This window comes from Phoca vitulina, unplaced genomic scaffold, assembly GCF_004348235.1.
Source record: "Phoca vitulina isolate PV1807 unplaced genomic scaffold, GSC_HSeal_1.0 scaffold84, whole genome shotgun sequence".
Lineage (NCBI taxonomy): Eukaryota > Metazoa > Chordata > Mammalia > Carnivora > Phocidae > Phoca > Phoca vitulina.
The window spans coordinates 5075428-5096961 of NW_022589787.1; the positions used below are offsets into that span (position 1 = coordinate 5075428).

The 21534-nt window shown below is 39.6% G+C and overlaps 1 protein-coding gene across 5 annotated transcripts in view; it reads right to left on the reverse strand.

Moving 5' to 3' along the window:
* LOC116626202 (E3 ubiquitin-protein ligase HERC2) overlaps positions 1 to 21534 on the reverse strand; it is a 219770-nt gene that overhangs the window by 192536 nt on the left and 5700 nt on the right. For all 5 annotated transcript variants that reach the window (XM_032395408.1, XM_032395407.1, XM_032395406.1 and 2 more), the window contains exon 3: positions 14677 to 14791. In XM_032395408.1, the coding sequence (XP_032251299.1) occupies positions 14677 to 14791 (115 nt within the window). The remainder of the gene's footprint in view (positions 1 to 14676; positions 14792 to 21534) is intronic.

A 21534-nucleotide genomic window follows, 5' to 3' on the forward strand; every position in this document is an offset into this window, starting at 1 on the left:
GTCTTCAATGGCAAGGGAAATAAAGGCAAAAATGAACTATTGGGACTTAATCAAGATAAAAAAAACTTCTGCACAGCAAAGAAAACAGTCGACAAAACCAAAAGACATCGACAGAATGGGAGAAGATATTTGCAAATATCAGATAAAGGGCTAGTATCCAAGATCTATAAAGAACTTATCAAACTCAACACCCAAAGAACAAATAATCCAATCAAGAAATGGGCAGAAGACATGAACAGACATTTCTCTAAAGAAGACATACAAATGGCCAACAGATACACAAAAAAAATGATCATCACTCAGCATCAGGGAAATCCAAATCAAAACCTCAATGAGATACCACCTCACACCAGTCAAAATGGCTAAAATTAACAACTCAGGAAACAACAAATGTTGGGGAGGATGCGGAGAAAGGGGAACCCTCTTACAATGGTGGGAATGGAAGCTGGTAAAGCCACTCTGAAAAACAGTATGGAGATTCCTCAAAAAGTTAAAAATGGAGCTACCCTAGGACCCAGCAATTGCAATACTAGATATTTACCCAAAGATACAAATGCAGTGATCCGAAGGGGCCCCTGCACCCCAATGTTCATAGCAGCAATGTCCACAATAGCCAAACTATGGAAAGAGCCAAGATGTCCATCAATAGATGAATGGATAAAAAGATATGGTATATATATGCAATGGAATATTACTCAGCCATGAAAAAAAAAAAAGGAATCTTGCCACTTCGCAATGATGTGGATGGAACTAGAGGGTATTATGCTAAGCAAATAAGTCAATCAGAGAAAGACAATTATCATATGATTTCATTCATATGTGGAATTTAAGAAACAAAACAGAGCATCATAGGGGAAGGGAGGGAAAAATAAAACAAGACAAAATCAGAGAGGGGGGAAAACCATAAGAGACTTTTTTTTTTAATATTTTTTTTTTAAGATTTTATTTATTTATTTGAGATAGAGCCAGAGCGAGAGCGAGCGAGTACAAGCAGGGGGAGCTGCAGAGGAAGAGGGAGAAACAGGTTCTCCACTGAGCAGGAAGCCCGATGCGGGGCTCGACCCCAGGACCTTGGGATCATGACCTGAGCCAAAGGCAGACACTTAACCAACTGAGCCACCCAGGCACCCCAACCAAAAGAGACTCTTAACTATAGGAAACAAACTGAGGGTTGCTGGACGGGAGGAGAGAGGGAAATGTTATCGGTAACCGAGTGAGGAACAATAAGGAGGGCCCGGGATGTAATGACCACTAGGTATGATATAAGACTGATCCTCACTAAACTCTACTTCTGAAACTAAAAATAAACTATATGTTACTTAGTTGAATTTAAATTAAAAAAAATAAAATTTGAAAAAAATTAAAAATAAAAAAATAAAATGTTATATATGTATCATTCCATTTATATGACAGTTCTCAAAATGGCAAAACCACAGTGATGGACAACAGATGAGTGGCTGCCAAGGATCAGGTGTTGGGGGAATATGTGACACAAGGAGCAATAGAAGAGTGTTTTCTAAGGATGATGAAACTGTTCTGAATCATGATCACAGTGATGGTTACCTGAATCTATATATGTGTTAAAATTCATTGAACTGAACACCTAAAAGGAATAAATTGTACCATATTAATTTTAAAAAATAAAAGCTCTTTAAATGGTTTTCCCTAAAATTACAGTAAAATTTCAATTAAGTTCAATAAACATGTTATTTACCACACAGCACACCAAAGCACCATGGTAAACACTTTTATACAAAAGAAAAAAAATACCTTCTATAGCCCTAAAGAACCTCTGGAAAAGACATATCACATACATAACTAATCAGTACAAATCTGGGTTTGGCAAGGGTCCTGAGTCAAGTATCAAGGAGCAGGGAGGACAGCTGGAAGAGAGACTGGAAGCAGCATTTTCAGGCAAAGAGCTAGGTCCTGAAAGCTGGAGCAGGATATGGCCTTGGGCCAGTAAGACATGAGGAAATATATCAAGAGTGAGGGGAGAACGAGTTTGCATCTGCAGTAGATAATTGTCTACCTTGACCAGAGAAACTAAACACAAATTTAAGTAAGTCTGATTTATTTAGCCCCTTATTTTAACCTCATAACATAGAAAGTGTGACAACAAAGTAGAATCTTAAGAAACAAGATATATGGGCACCTGGGCGGCTTAGTCAATTAAGCGTCTGCCTTCGGCTCAGGTCACAATCCCAGGGTCCTGGGATCACTTCCTGCATCGGGCTCCCTGCTCAGCGGGGAGTCTGTTTCTTCCTCTGCCTCTGCTCCTCCCCCCTGCTCATGCACCCGCACTCTCTCTCTCTCAAATAAAAAATTACATTAAATTAAAACAAGATATATTTAATTCAAAAATCATATCCCAAAGTAGGACATTAAGGGGGGAGCAGCTAATGGAAAATGAAAATAAGCTGATGTGAACTAGATAAGACTACATAAGAGTACTTAGCCAAACAACATTATACTTTTTAATCTTTACAAACAACCTTTCAAGGAAGCAGGCTTTGCTGCCTCTCGTTCACAGATGTAGAAACTGTGCTTCACAGAGAAGGTCCTAGCCAGAGAAACAGAGCTGGGGTAGAACACATTGCTGGCTCTAACTGCTAGGCCCTATTCTACCGGGGGAATAGAGCCAGGGGCCAACTCCAACTCAAGGCTGGTTTGTGTTTGACCCAAAAGCAAAGATTTTATGTTTTTAAATGATTGAAAAATAATCAAAAGAATAATAATAGTTTGTACTATGAACATTATATGAACTTCACATTTTAGTGTCTGTTAATAAAGTTTTATTGGCACACTGCCACATCCATTTGCTTAGTTTTATCTATGGATGCTTGTGGCATAACTGTAGGGTCCCATGTTACCACATAGTTATGGTCCACAAGGCTTAAAATATTTGCTACCTGACCCTTTACAGAAACTTTGCCAACCCCTGCTCTACACCATTCTACAAATTTTACAAATAAGAATAAAAATTCTCATTTTAAAGTTGATATACTGGTCATGTAATCTCTTGTCCAGGTTGAAAAGCTTTGTTTGACAGTCACCAGGAAACTGATAGGAAGCATCATTAAGCGCACATAACATTTTATTCTCAGGAGCATAAATGAGAACATTTACAACAGCAAAGGCAGGATGACATCACTGGAGGTTAAGAAAACAACAGAGAATAATCATGAAAAATAATTAAAGTAAGAAGAAGAATTAGCATGACCAGTTCAGAGACAACATCAATTAGTTTCAGTATTTGCTCTCCTTTTTATGGATGCAGGGTTCAAAGTTTACAGAGAGAGAATAAACAGAACACAAACTGCCCAAACAAATCACGGAAAGCTGGGGAGAAGGGGAAAGTGGGGAAGTTGACCTTCCTAAGAACCAACTGAGCCACCCAGGCACCCCAACCAACTGAGCAATATACCCTGAGGGGCCACTGATGGGAGAGAGCTCTGCCACCTGGTCCCTGAAAATGGAAGTAGGACTAGATGACCTCAGGACTTTAAGACATTCCTGTCCAGTTACAGTGAGGAGGTTTTTACAAACCATCCAAAGTGATTTCCATTCAAATCACTGTGTCTAGGACCTACAGAAGGAGTGCCAAGGGGCGAAGGCTTGGGGCCCAGGGGCAGCAGCAGCCTAGAGGTAGGAGACACCTCTTCTGTGTGGCTCCCCCAGGGCAGGCAGAAGAGGCATACCTCTAACAACCCTGGGCCACAATCAGGAACACCAGCATTTCAATGTTCAAGAAGGTTCACTTATGTTTTGTTTTTACCTTAATCACTATCTTTAAGAAAGCTTGTTCACTATTATTTGCTTCTCAAAACTGGATTGTAGGAGAAAACTATGGGTAACTAAGCATATTAGTCAGTGTTCTCCACAGAAAGAGAACCAAAAGAATGTGTAAGGAGAGAGAGAGAAAGGGAGAGATGGAGAGAGAAGGCATTTATTTTAAGGAATTGGCTCAAACAATTATAAAAGTCCAAGTCCAAAATCCGCAAGGCAGACTGGCAGGCTCATGACCCAGGCAACAGTTATGTTACAGTTTGAATCCAAAGGCAATCTGGAGGCAGAATTCCTTCTTGTTGGAGGAGGTCAGTCTTTTTTCTATTCAGGCTCTTCAACTGACTGGATAAAGCCCACCCACATTATGGAGAGTAATCTGCTTTACTCCAAGTCCATGGATTTAAATGTGAATCTCATCTAAAACACACCTTCACAGAAATATCCAGAATAATATTTGACCAAATATCTGGGCACCATGGCCCAGCGAAGCTGATACATAACTATCGCACTAAGAGTCCCAATTAATCAAATACTAGTTAAAAAAGAGATATTGTATATGTTTTTGTATGACACTGAAATTTTTTTCTTTTTATAAAGAAGTACAATTTTAAGAGATTTTAGCTATGAAAACTTTCTAACAGAACACAAACACAGAAGTGGCCATTCAAATTTCCCTTGATACTCTATTGCATTATAAAGATACAGTACAATATTTATTATGTCTATCTCATTATTAGTAACGTAATACATGTAACGTAATACATGTAACGTAATACAGTAACAAACAATTTAAAGGTTTTAGCAGCAGATTAAATACAAAGATGCGTGTGTTCAATTGACAGGAAAACTTAATTCTCAAGTGAAAGAGAAAAAGTGATCCATCAAATCAATAATGGGATTTTTAAAGACAGAGAAATAAAATTAAGGAAGAATACTCAGTAGGATGGATAAAAGAGTAAAAAAGGCTTAAAGTATCCACCTGAATGACACATAAAAGGGCACTTATCCTCAGCATCCCATCCTCCTCCAGGGAACTGGTACGCCCCTAGTTGGCCTGAAGCTGAGAGTACACACTAACTCACAACACAAATTACTTATTGGATCCCTCCTGGGTGCCAGTACTCTGCTTGGTGCTGGGGCTACCATGGTGAAAAAAACAAAGCCTGTCCTCACAGGTTATGGCCATTACAAAGTTGTTACAGGCAGGGTGAGACATCAATGTCAAGGCACAGCAGGGTGAGGGGATGTGAACAAGACACAGGGCCTTGGTATGTGATCTAAGGGACCTTTCCTGGAAGCTTCTTGAATCTCCCTGTTCTGTTTTCTTCATATCTCTTTTCTTTCTGCTGACACTGTTTTATTGGTTGTCCCACTTAGAATGTAAGCTCCAGGAAAGGAAAGCAAGGGCCATACCTGACTCATTCACCACCACATCCTAGCACCTACAATCACCCTCACTGACAGAGGAGGACCCCGACAAGTTGGATGAGGCTGTGAATCAATGAGCAAATGAATGAATGACCCACATGCTGCACAATTCACCGCATCTCCCAGAAGGAGAGTGCTTTTCAAAGAAGTTCCAAAGACTGCGGTGTGGAGAAGGATCTGAATGGCTGACATGGGGAACAAAGAAGAAGGTACAATTACACAGCACTGCCCAGGATGATCCATGGCCCCAGGCAGCCCACCCACAGTCCACGAGGCCACTGCAGTCTGGATTGTGCTTCTCACCCACTCACTCATCTCTCCTTGACTCAATGCAGATGGACTCAGGAGGAGTAAATCTACTGACTTCAAAGAAAGATAAACTAAAGTCAAGACAGAGACTGAGGGTTAAACTCTATGATACATTTTTGTACATTTCTCCTAAATTCTGGTATACCTCATATCCTGGAAGACTTTAATTTTTACTTAAAATGAAGTGTATGTTTCATATATGTACTTATATGTCCATATATCATCTCTGGAAATATTCTAAAACTAGTAATAATATTGCTAAGAAGGGAAAAAAAAGCTCAGGTGTCTGGAGAACAAGATTGGGAAGGAACTCACTCTTTACTGAAAATTCTGTCTAAGCTTTTGAATGCTATAATCTGGGCATCAGTGTCAATATTTTTAATAAGATAAAAATCTAACACTGAACTTAGAAATAAATATGTGATATAAAAGATTTGAATTCATTCTTGCTGCACCTCCTCTAATCAAAAACAGGAGTTTCAGTCTCTCAGGCAGACATGTCCCTTCACAAGTTGACTTATTTAACACGGGAATATGGACATCATTCACCCTAGACTCAGCACAGGGGACTCACAGGGACAAGAGAACTGATGAACAGACAGGACACTGACACTTCTGCCTGCACTTAAACACCACTATGAGAATCACAAACTATTAAGTAGCACCGACTGGGAGCCAGGTACTGTTCTATGCACACCATAAATCAACTCAATAATCAACTTCAACCCCATGAAGTAGGTGTGTGTTTCACTAATCCTGAGATGCACCTTTCCCAAAAGTCAGCATGCCAAATGGGATACATCAGATTCATAGGCAGTGAATTCTCTCCTGGTGATAAATAATAGCACATCTTACTGTTGAGGCATCTTAAGCTTGTTGAAATGTATTTCTTACCACCCAGATAGTGCACAGAGCATATATCTCACCCAGAGCCCTCGGCTGGTAAGGGCAGCATCACCCCACTGCAGGCCCCAGGGTCTGTGTACCTCACCACCTCACAGCCAACTGCAAGGCCAGACACCAATAAGCTGACCAGATTTGTATGGGGTGGATGAGACTATGGTGGAACTTTGGACAATTAAAAATATTTCAGATTCATTCAATGGAAAACCCTATATAGCCAAACAGACCGTTGATATCAAATACCACTATAAGTACCCTTCACTGTGTATGTATATTTTCTTACCTCTGCAAGTAATTATTAACCATGAAGTGTTTTTTAAATCTAGTGGTACTCCTATTCTGATTCATTTAAAAGAAATAATAAAGGCTTATATAATCTAATAAAATGGAAATCAAGAATCCCCAGAAAACAAAGAAAGAAACTTCTGATACTTTAAATAGTAGCCAGCATTTTAAGGAGGAAAAAAAATATATATCTCTCAGAAATGAAAACATTGTGCACCGTTGGTGGGAATGTAAATTGGTACAGCCACTGTGGAAAACAGCATCGAAGTTCCTCAAAAAAACTAAAAACAGAACTACCATATGATCCAGCAATCCCACTCCTGGGTGTATATCTGAAGGACATGAACTAATTTAAACAGATATCTCTACCCCCATATTTCATTGCAGCATTATTCACAATAGCCAAGAAATGGAAACAACCTAAGAGTGTGTCAACAGATGAATGGATAAAGATGTGGTGTGTGTGTGTGCATGTGTGTGTGTGTGCGCGCGCACACAAATGCGTGCGCGCACACACACACACAATGGAATATTATCTCAGCCATAAAAAAGGAAATCCTGCCATTTACAACAGTGGATGATTAGAACATTATGCTAAGTGAAATAAGTCAGAGAAAGACAAGCACTGTATGATCCACTTATATGTAGAATCTAGAAAATCCGAACTCATAGGGAATAGATTGGTGGTGGCCAGGGGCTGCAGGAATGGGGTAAATGAGGAGATGTTGTTAGTCAAAGGGTACAAACTTGCAGTTACAATAGGAATCAGTTCTGGGGATCTAATGTATACCATAGTGACAATGGTTAACAAAAAAGTTTTGTATACTTGAAAGTTGCCAAGAGAATAAAGCTTAAATGTCCTCACCACACAAAAATACAGTAATTATGTGATTGAGGTGTTAAGCAACCTTTATTGGGGTAATCCTTTCACGATGTATGTGGGCATTCAAATCATAACACTGTACACCTTAAACTTACACAATTTATCAATTATATTTCAATAAAGCTGAGGAAAAGAAAAAAATCTCTTAGAAACTGCTAAATTAGAAGCACCTTTACACATAGAATTCAAATTCACATCATCAAGGTGAACCCCTGCAGAAATCAGACTGACTGAACAATTCTGCCCAAAAACCGCTCTAATTCCATCCCCTCATGTGCTACCACAGTGGCATACAACAGAGCATATAAGTTTCCTAAACCTTGGGTTTGTTTTCTTAAGGAGGGTCTAGTTAATCTGACTTTTTCTAAATCTCCTATGCAAGTTTTACTCATCAGGTAACCTGACATGACTTCCACATTTTTAAGATTGTGAAAATGTAAGATTATAGACTCACTCTAATTGAATTAATGTAAAATTCTGACAAACTTTTTTATATCAACAAAAATTATGTTGTTCTGTAGTGTATTAGCTTAAACACAATATTCAAGTCTTTCATTAACTTAAAGACACTTGTCCCAATATTAAATTGATTTAATCAATAGCTAATCTGTGAACCCCTGAACAAATGCCAAGAAAGAATTCTAGGTCATCCACCACCAGGCACAGGTTAATAAATACAAGCACACATATTTTTCTCTCAGATTGCTACTACAATGGCAGGATGCAAAAACAACTTTGCAACTTTTTTTTTTTAAAGATTTATTTATTTATTTGAAAGAGTGAAAGAGAGCACACGAGCAGGAAAAGGGGGAGAGGGAGACAGAATCCTCAAGCAGACTCCCGGCCTGGCACTGAGCCTGATGCGGGGTTCGATCCCAGGACCCTGAGATCATGACCTGAGCCAAAATCAAGAGACAGCCACTTAACCGACTGAGTCACCCAAGCACCCCCAACTCTGCAACTCTTAATGAGCATGTTCTTTTTGCTCATTAGATATGCAAAATTGGGGGGGGGTCTTATAAGGCGGACTCCAGAGCTCTGCTAAAATGCTCTAACACCTACTTCCCACTTTTTTTATCTGTGGTATAATAAAAATATATATTTGGTCTCAGAGCTCCTAAAACCCTTGGAATTTACCGAGGATAGGCATGTCTTTTGTTATTCTTAACAAACCCCTTTCCACCACACCAGAGTTTATACTAATGAGCTGGCTCGGGGTAGGGCCACAAGATAACCTCAGTGTGGGCTGGTCACCCAAAAGGACCAGTGATTAGACAGTAAGAGCTGTCAGCCCTACCTCCTGACCTCCAAGAGGGGAGGCAGGCTGGAGATTAAATTATAGAAACTCTTAAACTATAAGACTGGGGAGTTTCCAGGTTGGTGGACACTCAGATGTGCTGAGGGAGTAGGGGGACCAAGAGAGGGCAGAGAAGCTCTAAGCCCCTTCCCCTATTCCTTGCTCTATGCATCTTTTCCATTTGCCTGTTCCTGAGTTGTATCCTTTATAATAGCCCAATAAACATAAGTAAAGTGCATTCTGTGACTAGTTCTAGAGAATTATTGAACCTGAAGGGAGTCGCAGAACCCCTGAATTTGTAGTCAGCCAGGCAAAAGTGTGAGAAGTCTGGAAATCCCATTTGGCATCTAAAGTGAAGGCAGTCTTATAGGACTGAGACCTTAATTCATAGGGCCTGTGCTAACTCTAATAATTGTCAGAATTGAACTGAATTGCTAGACACACAGTTGGTGTAAGAGAATTACAGAACTGGTGTGGAAACATGTATTTGATGTCAGAAAAAAACACTATCTGAATTAGAAGTTACTTAATTTGGATAAAAGTTGTAAGTAATATGGATGATTGAGATTAAACCAGAAAGAATGTGGCAGAGAAATATAAATATATATGCAAGATGATGAATGTTTCTATCAAGGAAAAGAGATAGCATTTTTGTCTCAAAGAAAAATACCTAGTTATACCAGAACATGAAAGAAGATGGTAAGGGCCAAGTGAGCAGATACAGTAAAATGTACAAGATTCCAGGGAAAGTGAACTTTATCTGCCTTGGTTTACAAAACCTGCAAAAATGTGTCAGAATTCACAAAGTTGATCAATAAACAAAACTGTGAGCCTTTTACTACCAGACTGGGCTTCCTCTCTGTAACCACTTTTCCATGCCAGCCTGGAAAAGTCACAGTATAGCCACCCTCTTTCAAGCCCAGGTCAGCCTCCCCTGGAAGCTGTTTGATACCATCTTCCCAGGATCAGACTCTAAATTTTGAACTAAAAAATTATCAAGGTGTTTTTACATCCAAATGGTCTTTGGCACTTTCCAGATCACCAGAATAACAAACATGGGCTCCCACATCACGGAACTCATGATGAAATGCTCACAAGCAAGAGGAAGGCTGATCATAAAATTAGGTAGGATGTTCCTTATTTCTTTATTAGCTCACCACTACCATTAAAGTTTCCCTATGCTCTAGGCCCATAATATGGGAAGAGCTAGCAAATCAAAAAGAGAAAAGTAAGGTGCCTAGATTAATTTCATACAAGTAGAATGTTATGTAAACATACACTCTACAGTTCCCAGGACAGTGAGAGGCCCTAGAGACGCAACCATGCCTCACTGCCCTCGCTATGTTCTAACCCCCAAGGTGGACAATAACCAAATCCTCACACACAGCCATGAAGACCACCCTGTCAAGAATTTTAGTTCTGTCCATTCTGATACTGTTGCTAAGTATAATTAATTAACCAGAGCTTTATGTCTTACCTGCTTCCTTCCAAAGTTGAAGGCCAAAAATGGGTCTTTAACAAACAAGAACAAACACAGGGCCTCAGCAGCACTACCAACCCTGCAGGGAACAGACTCCAGCAGAAGCTGACATCACCCCTTCCAATACACACCAGGCAGACTCCCAGAGGTGGGTTAAGCCTTCCATCAAGGACTCAAGATCCAAAGCAACAAGAATTAATTATGGAGGACAGAATAAAATTATGAGGGAAATCTAATTTGCTTTGGAATATGGTTGGGTTTTTTTAATAGTCTTATTTCCTAAAATAAGGAAAGCCTCATGAGGAGGCTTTTTTCCTTTCCTCTACATCTCTAACTCCCAATGCAATAGACGGTGCCTGTATAAACAACATGACACAGTCTTTGAAAAGGAAGCCTCATCAGCAGGACTTGGAAATGTGTTAGAAATGCAAATTCCCAGGCCCCATCACAACTCTAAGGAATCAGAGACTCTGGAGGTGGCGACAGCATGGGTGTCTAACCAAGCCCTCCAGGTGATTCTAATGAACAACAAAGGTTGAGAACCCTTGGGCTAGGGATTCAAGATTTAATTCTTTGAGTTCCCACTGCAGGAGAGAGTCTTGATTAATTTTCCTAATATTCGTGGCCCTCCGTGCAGTGGCTTTCAAACTTCAGGGTATAAACATGTCACCTGGGGAATGTGTCCACTGCAAGAAGAGACATACTTCCCAGGATTTAGATGCCATAGGGCACGTGAAAGAGTACATTTCACTCCAGTCTGGCACAACCCATTCTGCTGCTTCCTGCTCCCTGCTCACTGTTCACTGCTCCCTGTCACCCCTGCACACCCACTCCCAGTTCTTCTTTCCACAGTTCTCCACTTGGAGGCCAGTGCCCACTTCTCTTGTATGACCCCAAACCCCACTGTCCCTCAAGCCCAGACCAGGTCTCTGTAACTATTGTTCAAACTTCTACCAACACTCCATGCCTAAAATGCTCCCACCCTGCATGTGGGTGACATCACAGGGTCTTTGTCCTCTGTTACACACCCTGGTATATGGATGCCTTTTTTTGCCCAAATAATCATGACTTATTGTGGGAGAAAGTCCACATTTAATGCTTTTTTACAACCTCCAAAGAAAAGCTATAAAACCAACAGGAAAGCTGCCAATCAGCACAGAATATAATGGAAACATTCATGTTCCAGAAAGAAAAAAAGAAAAAAAAAAATCAAAAACTTATCTCTAAACTCTTAAAATTAAAACACATAAAGAGTACAGACTAGACACCACACACATAAAAAACTTCAAAACAATTACCACACTTTTATACGATATGAAGTCATAAGCTCCACAGAACTATAAAACGTTGATCCTGATGTCAGTAAATTACATTTGTAGTACAATAGAAATAGCAACGAAACTTTCTCAAGAGGCCTGGCTTCAATTTCCAGCTCTGCTCCTGTTATTTGTGCAAACTGTGGCTTCTGTCTCTTGGTAGAGTTGAGGATTAAAGGAAATAATGAGAAAATACTTTCAAGAAAAGATGTAACAGCTAAGCAAAGTACTGGGTAATATTATTTCTACTATCTGCATAGACTGAAAAGGTTTATAATAAATGAAACAGCTCATGCTTAAATTCTTCATACAAGGTCAGCCCTAGGCAAAAATAAAAAATAAGCTTAGCATATCTTTTAGTACCTTCTTTGGCTTTCCTTTTTTATATACTATATTCCCTCCTGTACCTTCCCTCAAAATAATAAATACAAACAACCTTAAATGGGGTGTTTTTTTTTAAAAAAAGATTTTATTTATTTGAGAGAGAGAGAAAGATAGCAAGAGATAGAGCCCGAGCAGGGGAAAGAGCGAGAAGCAGGCTTCCCACTGAGCAGGGAGCCCGATGGCAGGGCTCGATCCCAGGACCCTGGGATCATGACCTGAGCCGAAGGCAGATGCTTAACCAACTGAGCCACCCAGGCGCCCCTAAATGGGGTGTTAATAGAAACATTCACTTGAAAAAGTATATGACTATAATCCTGTTTTTTTGTGCGGCAGGCCCCCAAAAATAAACACAAAACCATACTACTGTACTACTAAAAAAGAAAGGCAGCTTTCTTTCCTCATCAGCAGGGCCAGTAAACTCTACATGCGATTACAAAAGAAAATAAGAAAGCTTATCTCAGGGGAAGCAGAAATTATTAGAAGCCACTATTTCCCAGAAATAAGCCACTAAAGGATCGAGCTTAACAACAATAAAAACCCATCCTAGGATGGTTGTTTGTGGAAGAAAGAAACCAATCCTTTCCCAAAGAAAGTAATCTCTGAAAATACAGCAAAGAAAACTATGTATCTAAGGAACTTCTACTCTCATCTGTACTTTCCTCACAATTAACTACAATACCACCAACATATAATGTACATAGTCTTCTAAATGGAATTTGGTATATAAAAACCCACCTATGAAAAAAGTATTTTCTAACAATAAAAAGCACACATCATGCCACACCAAAAATAGAAACTTATTGAATGCCCAAAAAATGACCCCAAAAAACTATTCAGATGGGACCTACATAAAAAGAAATTATGCTTTGCAGGTGCCTGGGTGGCTCAGTTGGTTAAGCGACTGCCTTCAGCTCAGGTCATGATCCTGGAGTCCCAGGATCGAGTCCCGCATCAGGCTCCCTGCTCAGTGGGGAGTCTGCTTCTCCCTCTGACCCTCCCCTGTCTCGTGCTCTCTCTCTAAGTAAATAAACAAAAATCTTAAAAAAAAAAAAAAAATTATGCTTTGCTTTCTAACCACATGTGATTTTCAAAAGAAGAAAAAATACTCATCAAATATAGTAAGAAATACACTTTGAATTTTTCCATTTAAATAGTTTTTCTCAGAGCATCTTTCAGAACTAGTGTTTCATGAAAAACATTTTGGGAAACATTGTTTAATTCATTAACAAATACTGGATAACTGGGAAGAAGTGATGGAAAACTTTTTAAAACATACATAATGAACCACTGAAACTACTAAAACATTACCGAGTGAAAAAGGCCAGACACGAAAGAGGACACTACTACATGATTCCATTTACATGAAGTTCTAGAACAGGCAAAACTAATCAACAGTAAAGAAAGATCAGACCAGTGGTTGCCTCTGGAAAATGGGGTCAGGGATGGGCCAGGAAGGGGCCCAAGGGAACTTTCTGAGTGAAATGTAATGTTGAGAGAAGTTTAGGTTATACAGGTTACATTTATCAAAACTTGTGGAACAGTAAACTTAAAATATATGCATTTCATTATGCATACATATTACTTAAAGACAAAAAACTAAACTGAACTCAATCAAGTAAATGATATGTCTGAGGGAGCTGGGTAAGATGCACCAATGGACAGAAGAGATCCAGGAAGCCCTGAGATAAACAAGTGAAAAGAAACACTTGTGGTAGGATCTGGGGGGTGGGTCTGCAACTGCTCACTATGTAGATATTTCAGTTGTTCTGGGTGTATGGAAATTTTACCAATGAAATATCAGGGAAAAAAGAGGAAACTCTACTAGATGTTATAACCAAAAAAATATACTAATGTTTTCCAGTGTATTTTCAAATGGATACTATCTCCATTCTACAAGGAGAAAAAGAACCACTTTCTAAAGTAATTTTTTATCCACCTTGATGACTTTCAAATAGCGGGACCAACAAACTTCGACAGATCTCAAGAGGGGCTTTTCAGATTCTACAGGTCTGGAGTGGATACAGGCATCCATTTCTTTTCAAAGGCTCAACAGTTTCTGATTCATGGCCAAAATCAAGAGCAACTGAATTGTCACTGAAAGTCTTGTTGACTTTTCATAACAACAGGCCTAAACAAGAGTATTTACTGGTATTTCCCTGTGAAAAATACAAGATTAAATAAAATAAGGGGCCAAGTCCAGTCCACAGGCCAAAGGCTTCCAAAAAGTGTTTTATATGTTGCCACAGGAGAGTGATATAGGAAAAATTTCAGGAATAATTGTTTCACTCAATCTTATAATAATCACTATTTATAGTTATCCAAGGCAAGATATATTATAAAACTTAAAAGAAGAAATGTCAACTGGGAAGGACACCACAGCAAGATAGCTTTGCAATGAAAAGACCTTCATTCACAAAGAGCAATGAAATCCAGGTAGCTCATAATGTTAACTACAATGCAGACAACAATCTCCAAAGTGAAAACAAAATTTCAAAGAGTTACGCTTAAACACTCCTATTCCTATTGCACATTCCAAAATTTCTATAAAATACGATTTATAAAGGTCCTTACAAAATGAAAACTACTAGTAAGAAGTCCTTACCTTTTCTAGGAGGAAGCTCTCCATTCTGGTTTAATTCTGTCCCCGTATATACAATTTCTCCATCTTTAACCATTTCATTCCACAAGCCACAGAGCCCATCTCTTGTGAATGCAAGCTGGTAATGATAAATAACATAAACTTACAGAATGATCATACAATGCAATTCTTAAAGAATGATTATGATTAAAAAAAACCCACTTCCTCTCATTTATTCAATCATCAACATTTAATAAAAATCATCCCAAAAAATACAGTTAAGTGAAAAAGGCACAGTGCATAACAGTATATAAACAATGCTAACTTCTGCATAAGATACAAGAAAAAAGACATGCACATGTGCTCTGGAAAGATAAACCAAAAACGAATAATAATGATTACCTATGGAGAGACACCTGTGACAAGGGAACATGGCAGTACAGATGAATGAAAGCAAGATTTTGAGTAAACTTTATATATTTTTACTTCTAAACATATAAATGATTTTCATCTTCAAAACTTAAAATTAAATCATAAAAAAGAAAAATCTACAACTGGTAACAAGCAAATTAACCTATGTTTATCACAAAGAAAAGTATTTCAGGGGCCTTTTCAATTATACATCTTTAGTCAAATATACTCTAAAGGAAAAATATCTTAAACTTTACTCATTGGTCTTACTGATAATCATAGTATTGATATTAAAATCTTAAAACTATCTCATATATATTGTATGATACAGCAATGTTAATAAATTAAAACATGTTTACAACAGTTATGTTAGTGTTACTAGCAACAAAGGTTTTAAGTGTAAAAGAGATAAATAGCAAGGATATTTTTAAGAACAAATTGAATTGGAAATCTCAATACAAATTTCTATTTGAATACATCTGCTTGGGAAGGAGCTAGAATGAATGACAGACATTCTGAGAGCAATGAGTACTCCCAGCACCCAGACATCAATTTTTAAGTCTCACTTCCCATAAACAAAACCTGGGCTCTTGGAGAAAAAAGGCTGATTCCAGGGTCAGGACCAATAAAATGAGCCTGGAATATTTTGTGTTTGTACCCCAAAAAAGCTGTGTAAGGCCTTATGGGGACTCTACTGGCCAAATTTAAAACAATTTTGAGCATCGAAATACATAACTACAGTGGACTGCAAAAGTAAATAAAAACACAAGTCCACAGTGATATTCAAAGAAAAAAAAACAAAAATGCTCTCACTTGTCAGTACTTAGGAGACAAAAAAGGCTTCCCAGAGCAAGAAGCCAATGAGGGCAGGGGCACAGTAGATACCCAGAGAAGGCATCCATTCTGAAACTGCAGGGACAACAGAAGCCCTCTTATCAGAAACACAAAACACTTTACACTAAAATGGGCACATCTGTTTGGCCATCTTTTAACGAAAGGCCAGCACCTTTTCTTTATTTACAAGTCCACTAACTTGTTACTTGTCATCATTCAAGCAGGCACCACCCTTATGAGGCATCCACTATTTCCAGTCTCCATTTCTTTACTTTTTTTAAAAAAGATTTTATTTATTTATTTGAGAGAGAAAGAAAGAGCATGAGAGCATGAGCTGGGGGAGAGGGAGAGGGAGAAGCAGACTCCCTGCTAAGTAGGAAGCCTGACGCTTCACTCAATCCCAGGACCCCAGAATCATGACCTGAGCCGAAGGCAGACATTTAACCTACTGAGCCACCCAGGCGCCCCTCCATTTCTTTAAATGTAGCAAGAATTAGGGCGCCTGGTGGCTCAGTTGGTTAAGCTACTGCCTTCGGCTCAGGTCATGATCCTGGGGTCCCTGGATCAAGTCCCGCATCGGGCTCCCTGCTCGGCGAGGAGCCTGCTTCTCCCTCTAACCCTCCCCCCTCTCATGTACTCTCTCTCTCTCTGATTCTCGCTCTCTCAAATAAATAAATAAATCTTAAATAAATAAATAAATAAATGTAGCAAGAATTAAAGGGCACTCTGTGAGCAATCTCAGTATAGAATTCTTCTAGACTTTCAAGACATTTTCCCTAATCCCTTATAGTTCTCTTTTACCTAACCTGTTCAAGTATTTTTTAGCATCTCACTTTTTTTTTTTTTTAAGATTTTATTTATTTATTTGACACAGAGAGAGAGAGTGAGAGCAGGAACACAAGCAGGGGGAGTGGGAGAGGGAGAAGCAGGCTTCCTGCCGAACAGGGAGCCCGATGTGGGACTCGATCCCAGGATCCTGGGATCATGACCTGAGCCGAAGGCAGAGGCTTAACGACTGAGCCACCCAGGCGCCCTAGCATCTCACTTTTATCCAAAGCATGTGTAGCAAGCAAAACTCTAAGACAGTCTTCAAATCCTCATCCCCTGCTGCACACATATCCTGTGTAATGCCCTCTGAGTGTGGGTAGGACCCATGAATAAGATAGGACATCACACCTGTGACCAGGTTTTGTTTCCATCTATGGCAAAGGTGAAGGAACTTCTCATATATAATTAATGTCCCACAACTGTTGATTTCTAGTTATCATAAGGAAGATTATCCTCGGGCCCTACTTAATCAGGTGAAAGCCCTTCAGAGTATGGGGCCATCCAGAAGAGACATTCTCTACAGTCACGGAGAGGGCAGCTGCCATGAGCCACCTATGCAGAGGGACAGCATCAAGGAGCCCATGACTCAGTTCCCCAACTGCAAGGAACTAAATTCTGCCAAAGAGCACCCCAATGAGATCCCAGATGAGAGCACAGCATGGCCAACACCCTGACTGCATGCAGCCTGTTAGACCCAAAGCAGAGGACCCAGCTAAGCACTGGCCAGACTCCTGACCCACAGAAACTGGGAAAGAAAATAAACATGAATCGTTTTAAGCTGCTAAATTTACAGCTAGTAACTTGTAACATAGCAACAGAAAACCATTTCAGCATCCAACTTAGTTTTCATAGAAGCAACAGCTTTCTTTCAGCACTCATATTTTATTTGTTGACCTCACTAACAAGATAACTGCCATAAACATACTTAAAACTAAAACATGATTCTTGATAAAAGTATCAACCGGCGGGGGAAAAATAAAGAGCGAGCCACAAACATTCAGCACCCCTTACGTTTTAATGAGGGAATGGAAAAGCTTGGCTCATTTGCTCATCCAGGTAAGAGGAGGGCTAATACTGCTAGGGTTCAGTCCAGCTCCCACACAACCACATAAGCATGGGAGGCAAATAGGAGCCAGACTAAACAGTCCCATGTGTGCTGTGCTCCAGCAGTTACATGCCATCTTTAGGTGGTCCAGGGAATAAATGATCATAACTTAAGGCATAACTCAGTATCAGTGCAATGGATGGAGACAGAGGAAGAAACTAGAAACAGAAAATAATTCAGGAGCCTCTGTCAAGAGTCTCCCCAAAAAACAGTGACAGCCTAAGCCAAGATGAGGAAAGTACTTAAGACATTTCAGATCAAATGAGATCAGATGTGAAAAGTGAAAAGGAGGTAGGGAACAGAATCAGATGAAAGAGAACTAGCTCGGTATTAACCACTGAGATTTGCACTAACTATGAACATGAGCATGGAGATCCTATCCCCACACACACATGCGTACACTCATATGCACAGCCACATATGTACATACATACATACACACACACATACACAGTGCAAATACAAATCCAGATCTTAACAGAGTGTCAGGACTAGAGATTCAAATCTGGGAGTCATCAGTAAATGAAATATAGACCACAACCTGGAGGAAAATGCCAACGCCCAAAGAGAGTAACAACATCCTCAACCCTGACAGCACATTGGGATTACCCACAAGGTGACTGCATCAGTGTTTCTGGATGCAGTCCAGGTTGAATAACATTGGTGTTTAGAGCTATAAAAAAGGAAAACAAACATGAATTAAAGAATAAGCCAAGGAAGAAGCCCAGTTTATGTGGAAACAAGAATTGTTACTACCATGTCAGGAGGTAGAAAAGCAGGGCGGAAGCTGTGTGGAAGGTGGAGACTGGGTATCTGGACGACTGAGGACACAAAGATGTAAATGAACCATGGACCCAAGTAACCACCATTTAAAGCACAATGGTCTGGGCATCTTAAAGGATTTGAGGAAAGAGGAACATTACTAAGGCAACAAAGCAAGCTTCCCTGGAGGAGGACATGAAAGAGCTAGGCTATGGAAGGCAAAGAGGAAGCCTAGAGGGAAACATTCCAGGGCAATGGAAGGAAAGCACAGAATCCCAAAGAGAAAGCCAGGAAATCAAAAATAATCACAGCATTGTAAGAACAGCCTGTACAGGAAATAAAAACTACCAATCTGTCATTTTAAGAGTATCTGTACAACTGTCTATTAGCTTGTCTTCATAAATAGCTAACTTCCATTAAAAAGTACCCAATGGGTGATGATACAAGTTTTAAATTTTAACTGTTTTTAGACAGAATCCAGATGCTTCTAATTAGTTTACTTGGTCTTAGGTTCCTTTTCCAATTTGTTCTCACACTCTTACTTTATACCTCTAAAATGACATAGCAGGTAAAGTCATTTTCACCCTGAAAAGCAGACAGTAAGAGGGGTATTAACAGGCTCAGTTCTAAGGAACAGTAAACTAAAACTCAATTATTGACCAGGATCACACAACCCTGAGGCTATGAGAAGTGGGATTTGGGAAAAGGCCTAACTCCCAAGCTTGTTCTCCTCTCAGCAACACCACAACATGCACCCACACATGCAGGGAAGAGGCCTGGGAGAACCACTGAGTCCCCCACATTGATGCTACTGACACTTGAACACTAAAGAGGATTGGGCAAGCCAACCCTTAAAGTATCTATTAAAATGACTACTTCAGGGGATGACTAGCTGGCTCAGTCAGTAGAATGTGCAACACTTGATCTTGGGGTTATAGTTGAGTTCAAGCCCCATGTTGGATATAGAAATTACTTCAAAATAAAATCTCTTAAAAAAATAAATAAAATGACTAATTCAGAATGCTTAAATGACATTTTGATTAACTTATAGGTTAGAAAATGTTTATTTTACTTATCTTTAAAACACGCCTGTTATGTAATCTGTTCAAATACTTGCAGATACTAAAGTAAAGGTATCTGGCTTTTTTTCCTAGCCTTGCAGAAAAATACTTACTAAGCACCTGTTAAACACAGGACAACATATCGACTCCAAAAAAATTTTAAGAAAAGGTTTCTTAAGGAACTGGGGAAGTGAGACAGAAACATAAAGTACCTCTGTTTTAAGACATCGGGCAGTTAGGAATAACAAGCCTGAGACCCAAGAGAGGAGTACAGCCCAAAGAACCTAAGGCTGCTTTCCTGAGAGGCACCTGCCAATTCTGTGAGCGGGGCTAAGACCAAGAACTGAGCAGAGATGCTGAGAGACAGGCTTGAGCCAGGGTCCTCATGGGGGGAAGGCCTGTTAAACACACCATGCTTTGAATGAAACTTCAAAGGGCCACACACACCAGAAGTACGTAGTGGTGAGGAAGAAGCAGATGGCCTTCTTAGGGAAGGAGCCCAATTTTGAATCATTTCAGCCCCCAACTGCGCTGCAGTGACCTGGGACTGCTAGTGCTGTGTGATTGGCAGATCCTCTCCAGAGGGGAAATCGTCACCCAAAGCCTCAAATGATCACAATAATTTTTCAAATATAGTATCTGAAACTCAAACAAAAATAATAATGGATAAAGCAAGATGATGTGACAGAAAAATGAAAAAAATATATAGAAAACAACAAAAACAAATCAAGAGTGGATGCAGAAAACAGAAATATAGACACAGACTCTGTCCTAAAAGGGAGAGCCTGAGCAATGGATTTATTTGGCAGATGCCAGCCCAGGGCAGTGGGAGGCAGGGGAAGGGGGACAAGGGAACACATGAAGCACAAGACACAACATGTTACCACATGGGTAAGCAAACTAAAGCCTAGCCCACAGGCCAAATCTGGCCCACCACCTGATTTAATATGGCCCCTGAGCTAAGAATGGTTGTTTCGTTTTTCAATGGTTGAAAAATAATCAAGGAAAATACTTTGTGACACATGAAAATGATGACATTCAAACTTCAGTATCTATAAAGCTTTATTGGAACCCAGACACAGTTGTTTATGTATTGTCTGTGGCATGACAATGGCAGAGTTAAGTAGTTGTTACAAAGAACATATGGCTCACAGAAATATTTACTATCTTGCTCTTTACAGAAAAAGTTTGCTGACTCCTATGTTACTGCACTGGCCCATACTCCACAGTGAACAGGAGATACAGCAGGTTGTCCACTAGGCACATTCACTAGGCATGTGGGACTCTTCTACAAGTTTTGTAAGAAGAAATCATGGAACAGTCCAAGGAGGGAATAAAAAGAAAAGGAATTAAAATACCAGTTCCCTTATCTGTCCTTGCCAAGAGGTGGATATTCAGTCTATGGGGAGCTAACTCCTGCTCTCCCAGCACCTTATAGACTGTATCATTGGCTCCATGGTAGACAGCTGGGAAGCCATAACGCACAGCCTGTTCTGTGACATGACATCCAAGACTGAAGTGGAAGGGTCATCCATGGGCATGCTGGATGAGCATGGGGAAGAGGAGACACAGTCAAGGAAACTAGAACATAGTAGGTAAACAAAATACCAAAGCACTTGAAACGAAACATTTAAAATAGGTGCATCTTACTAAGTATAACTATACCTCAATAAAATTCATTTAAACAAAACCATGGAAATTTTAGAACCAAAAAATACATTATCTATAATTAAGAATGCTGAATGAGATTAAAAGCAGATTAAGAAGGCCTGTGCTTCTTCTGCCTATGAAAGATTAACTTCTTTAGGAATTACCTCTCCACTATAATCAACTAGAAAATCAAACAAAATATATCAAACAGCCAAGAGCTATGATCCCTAA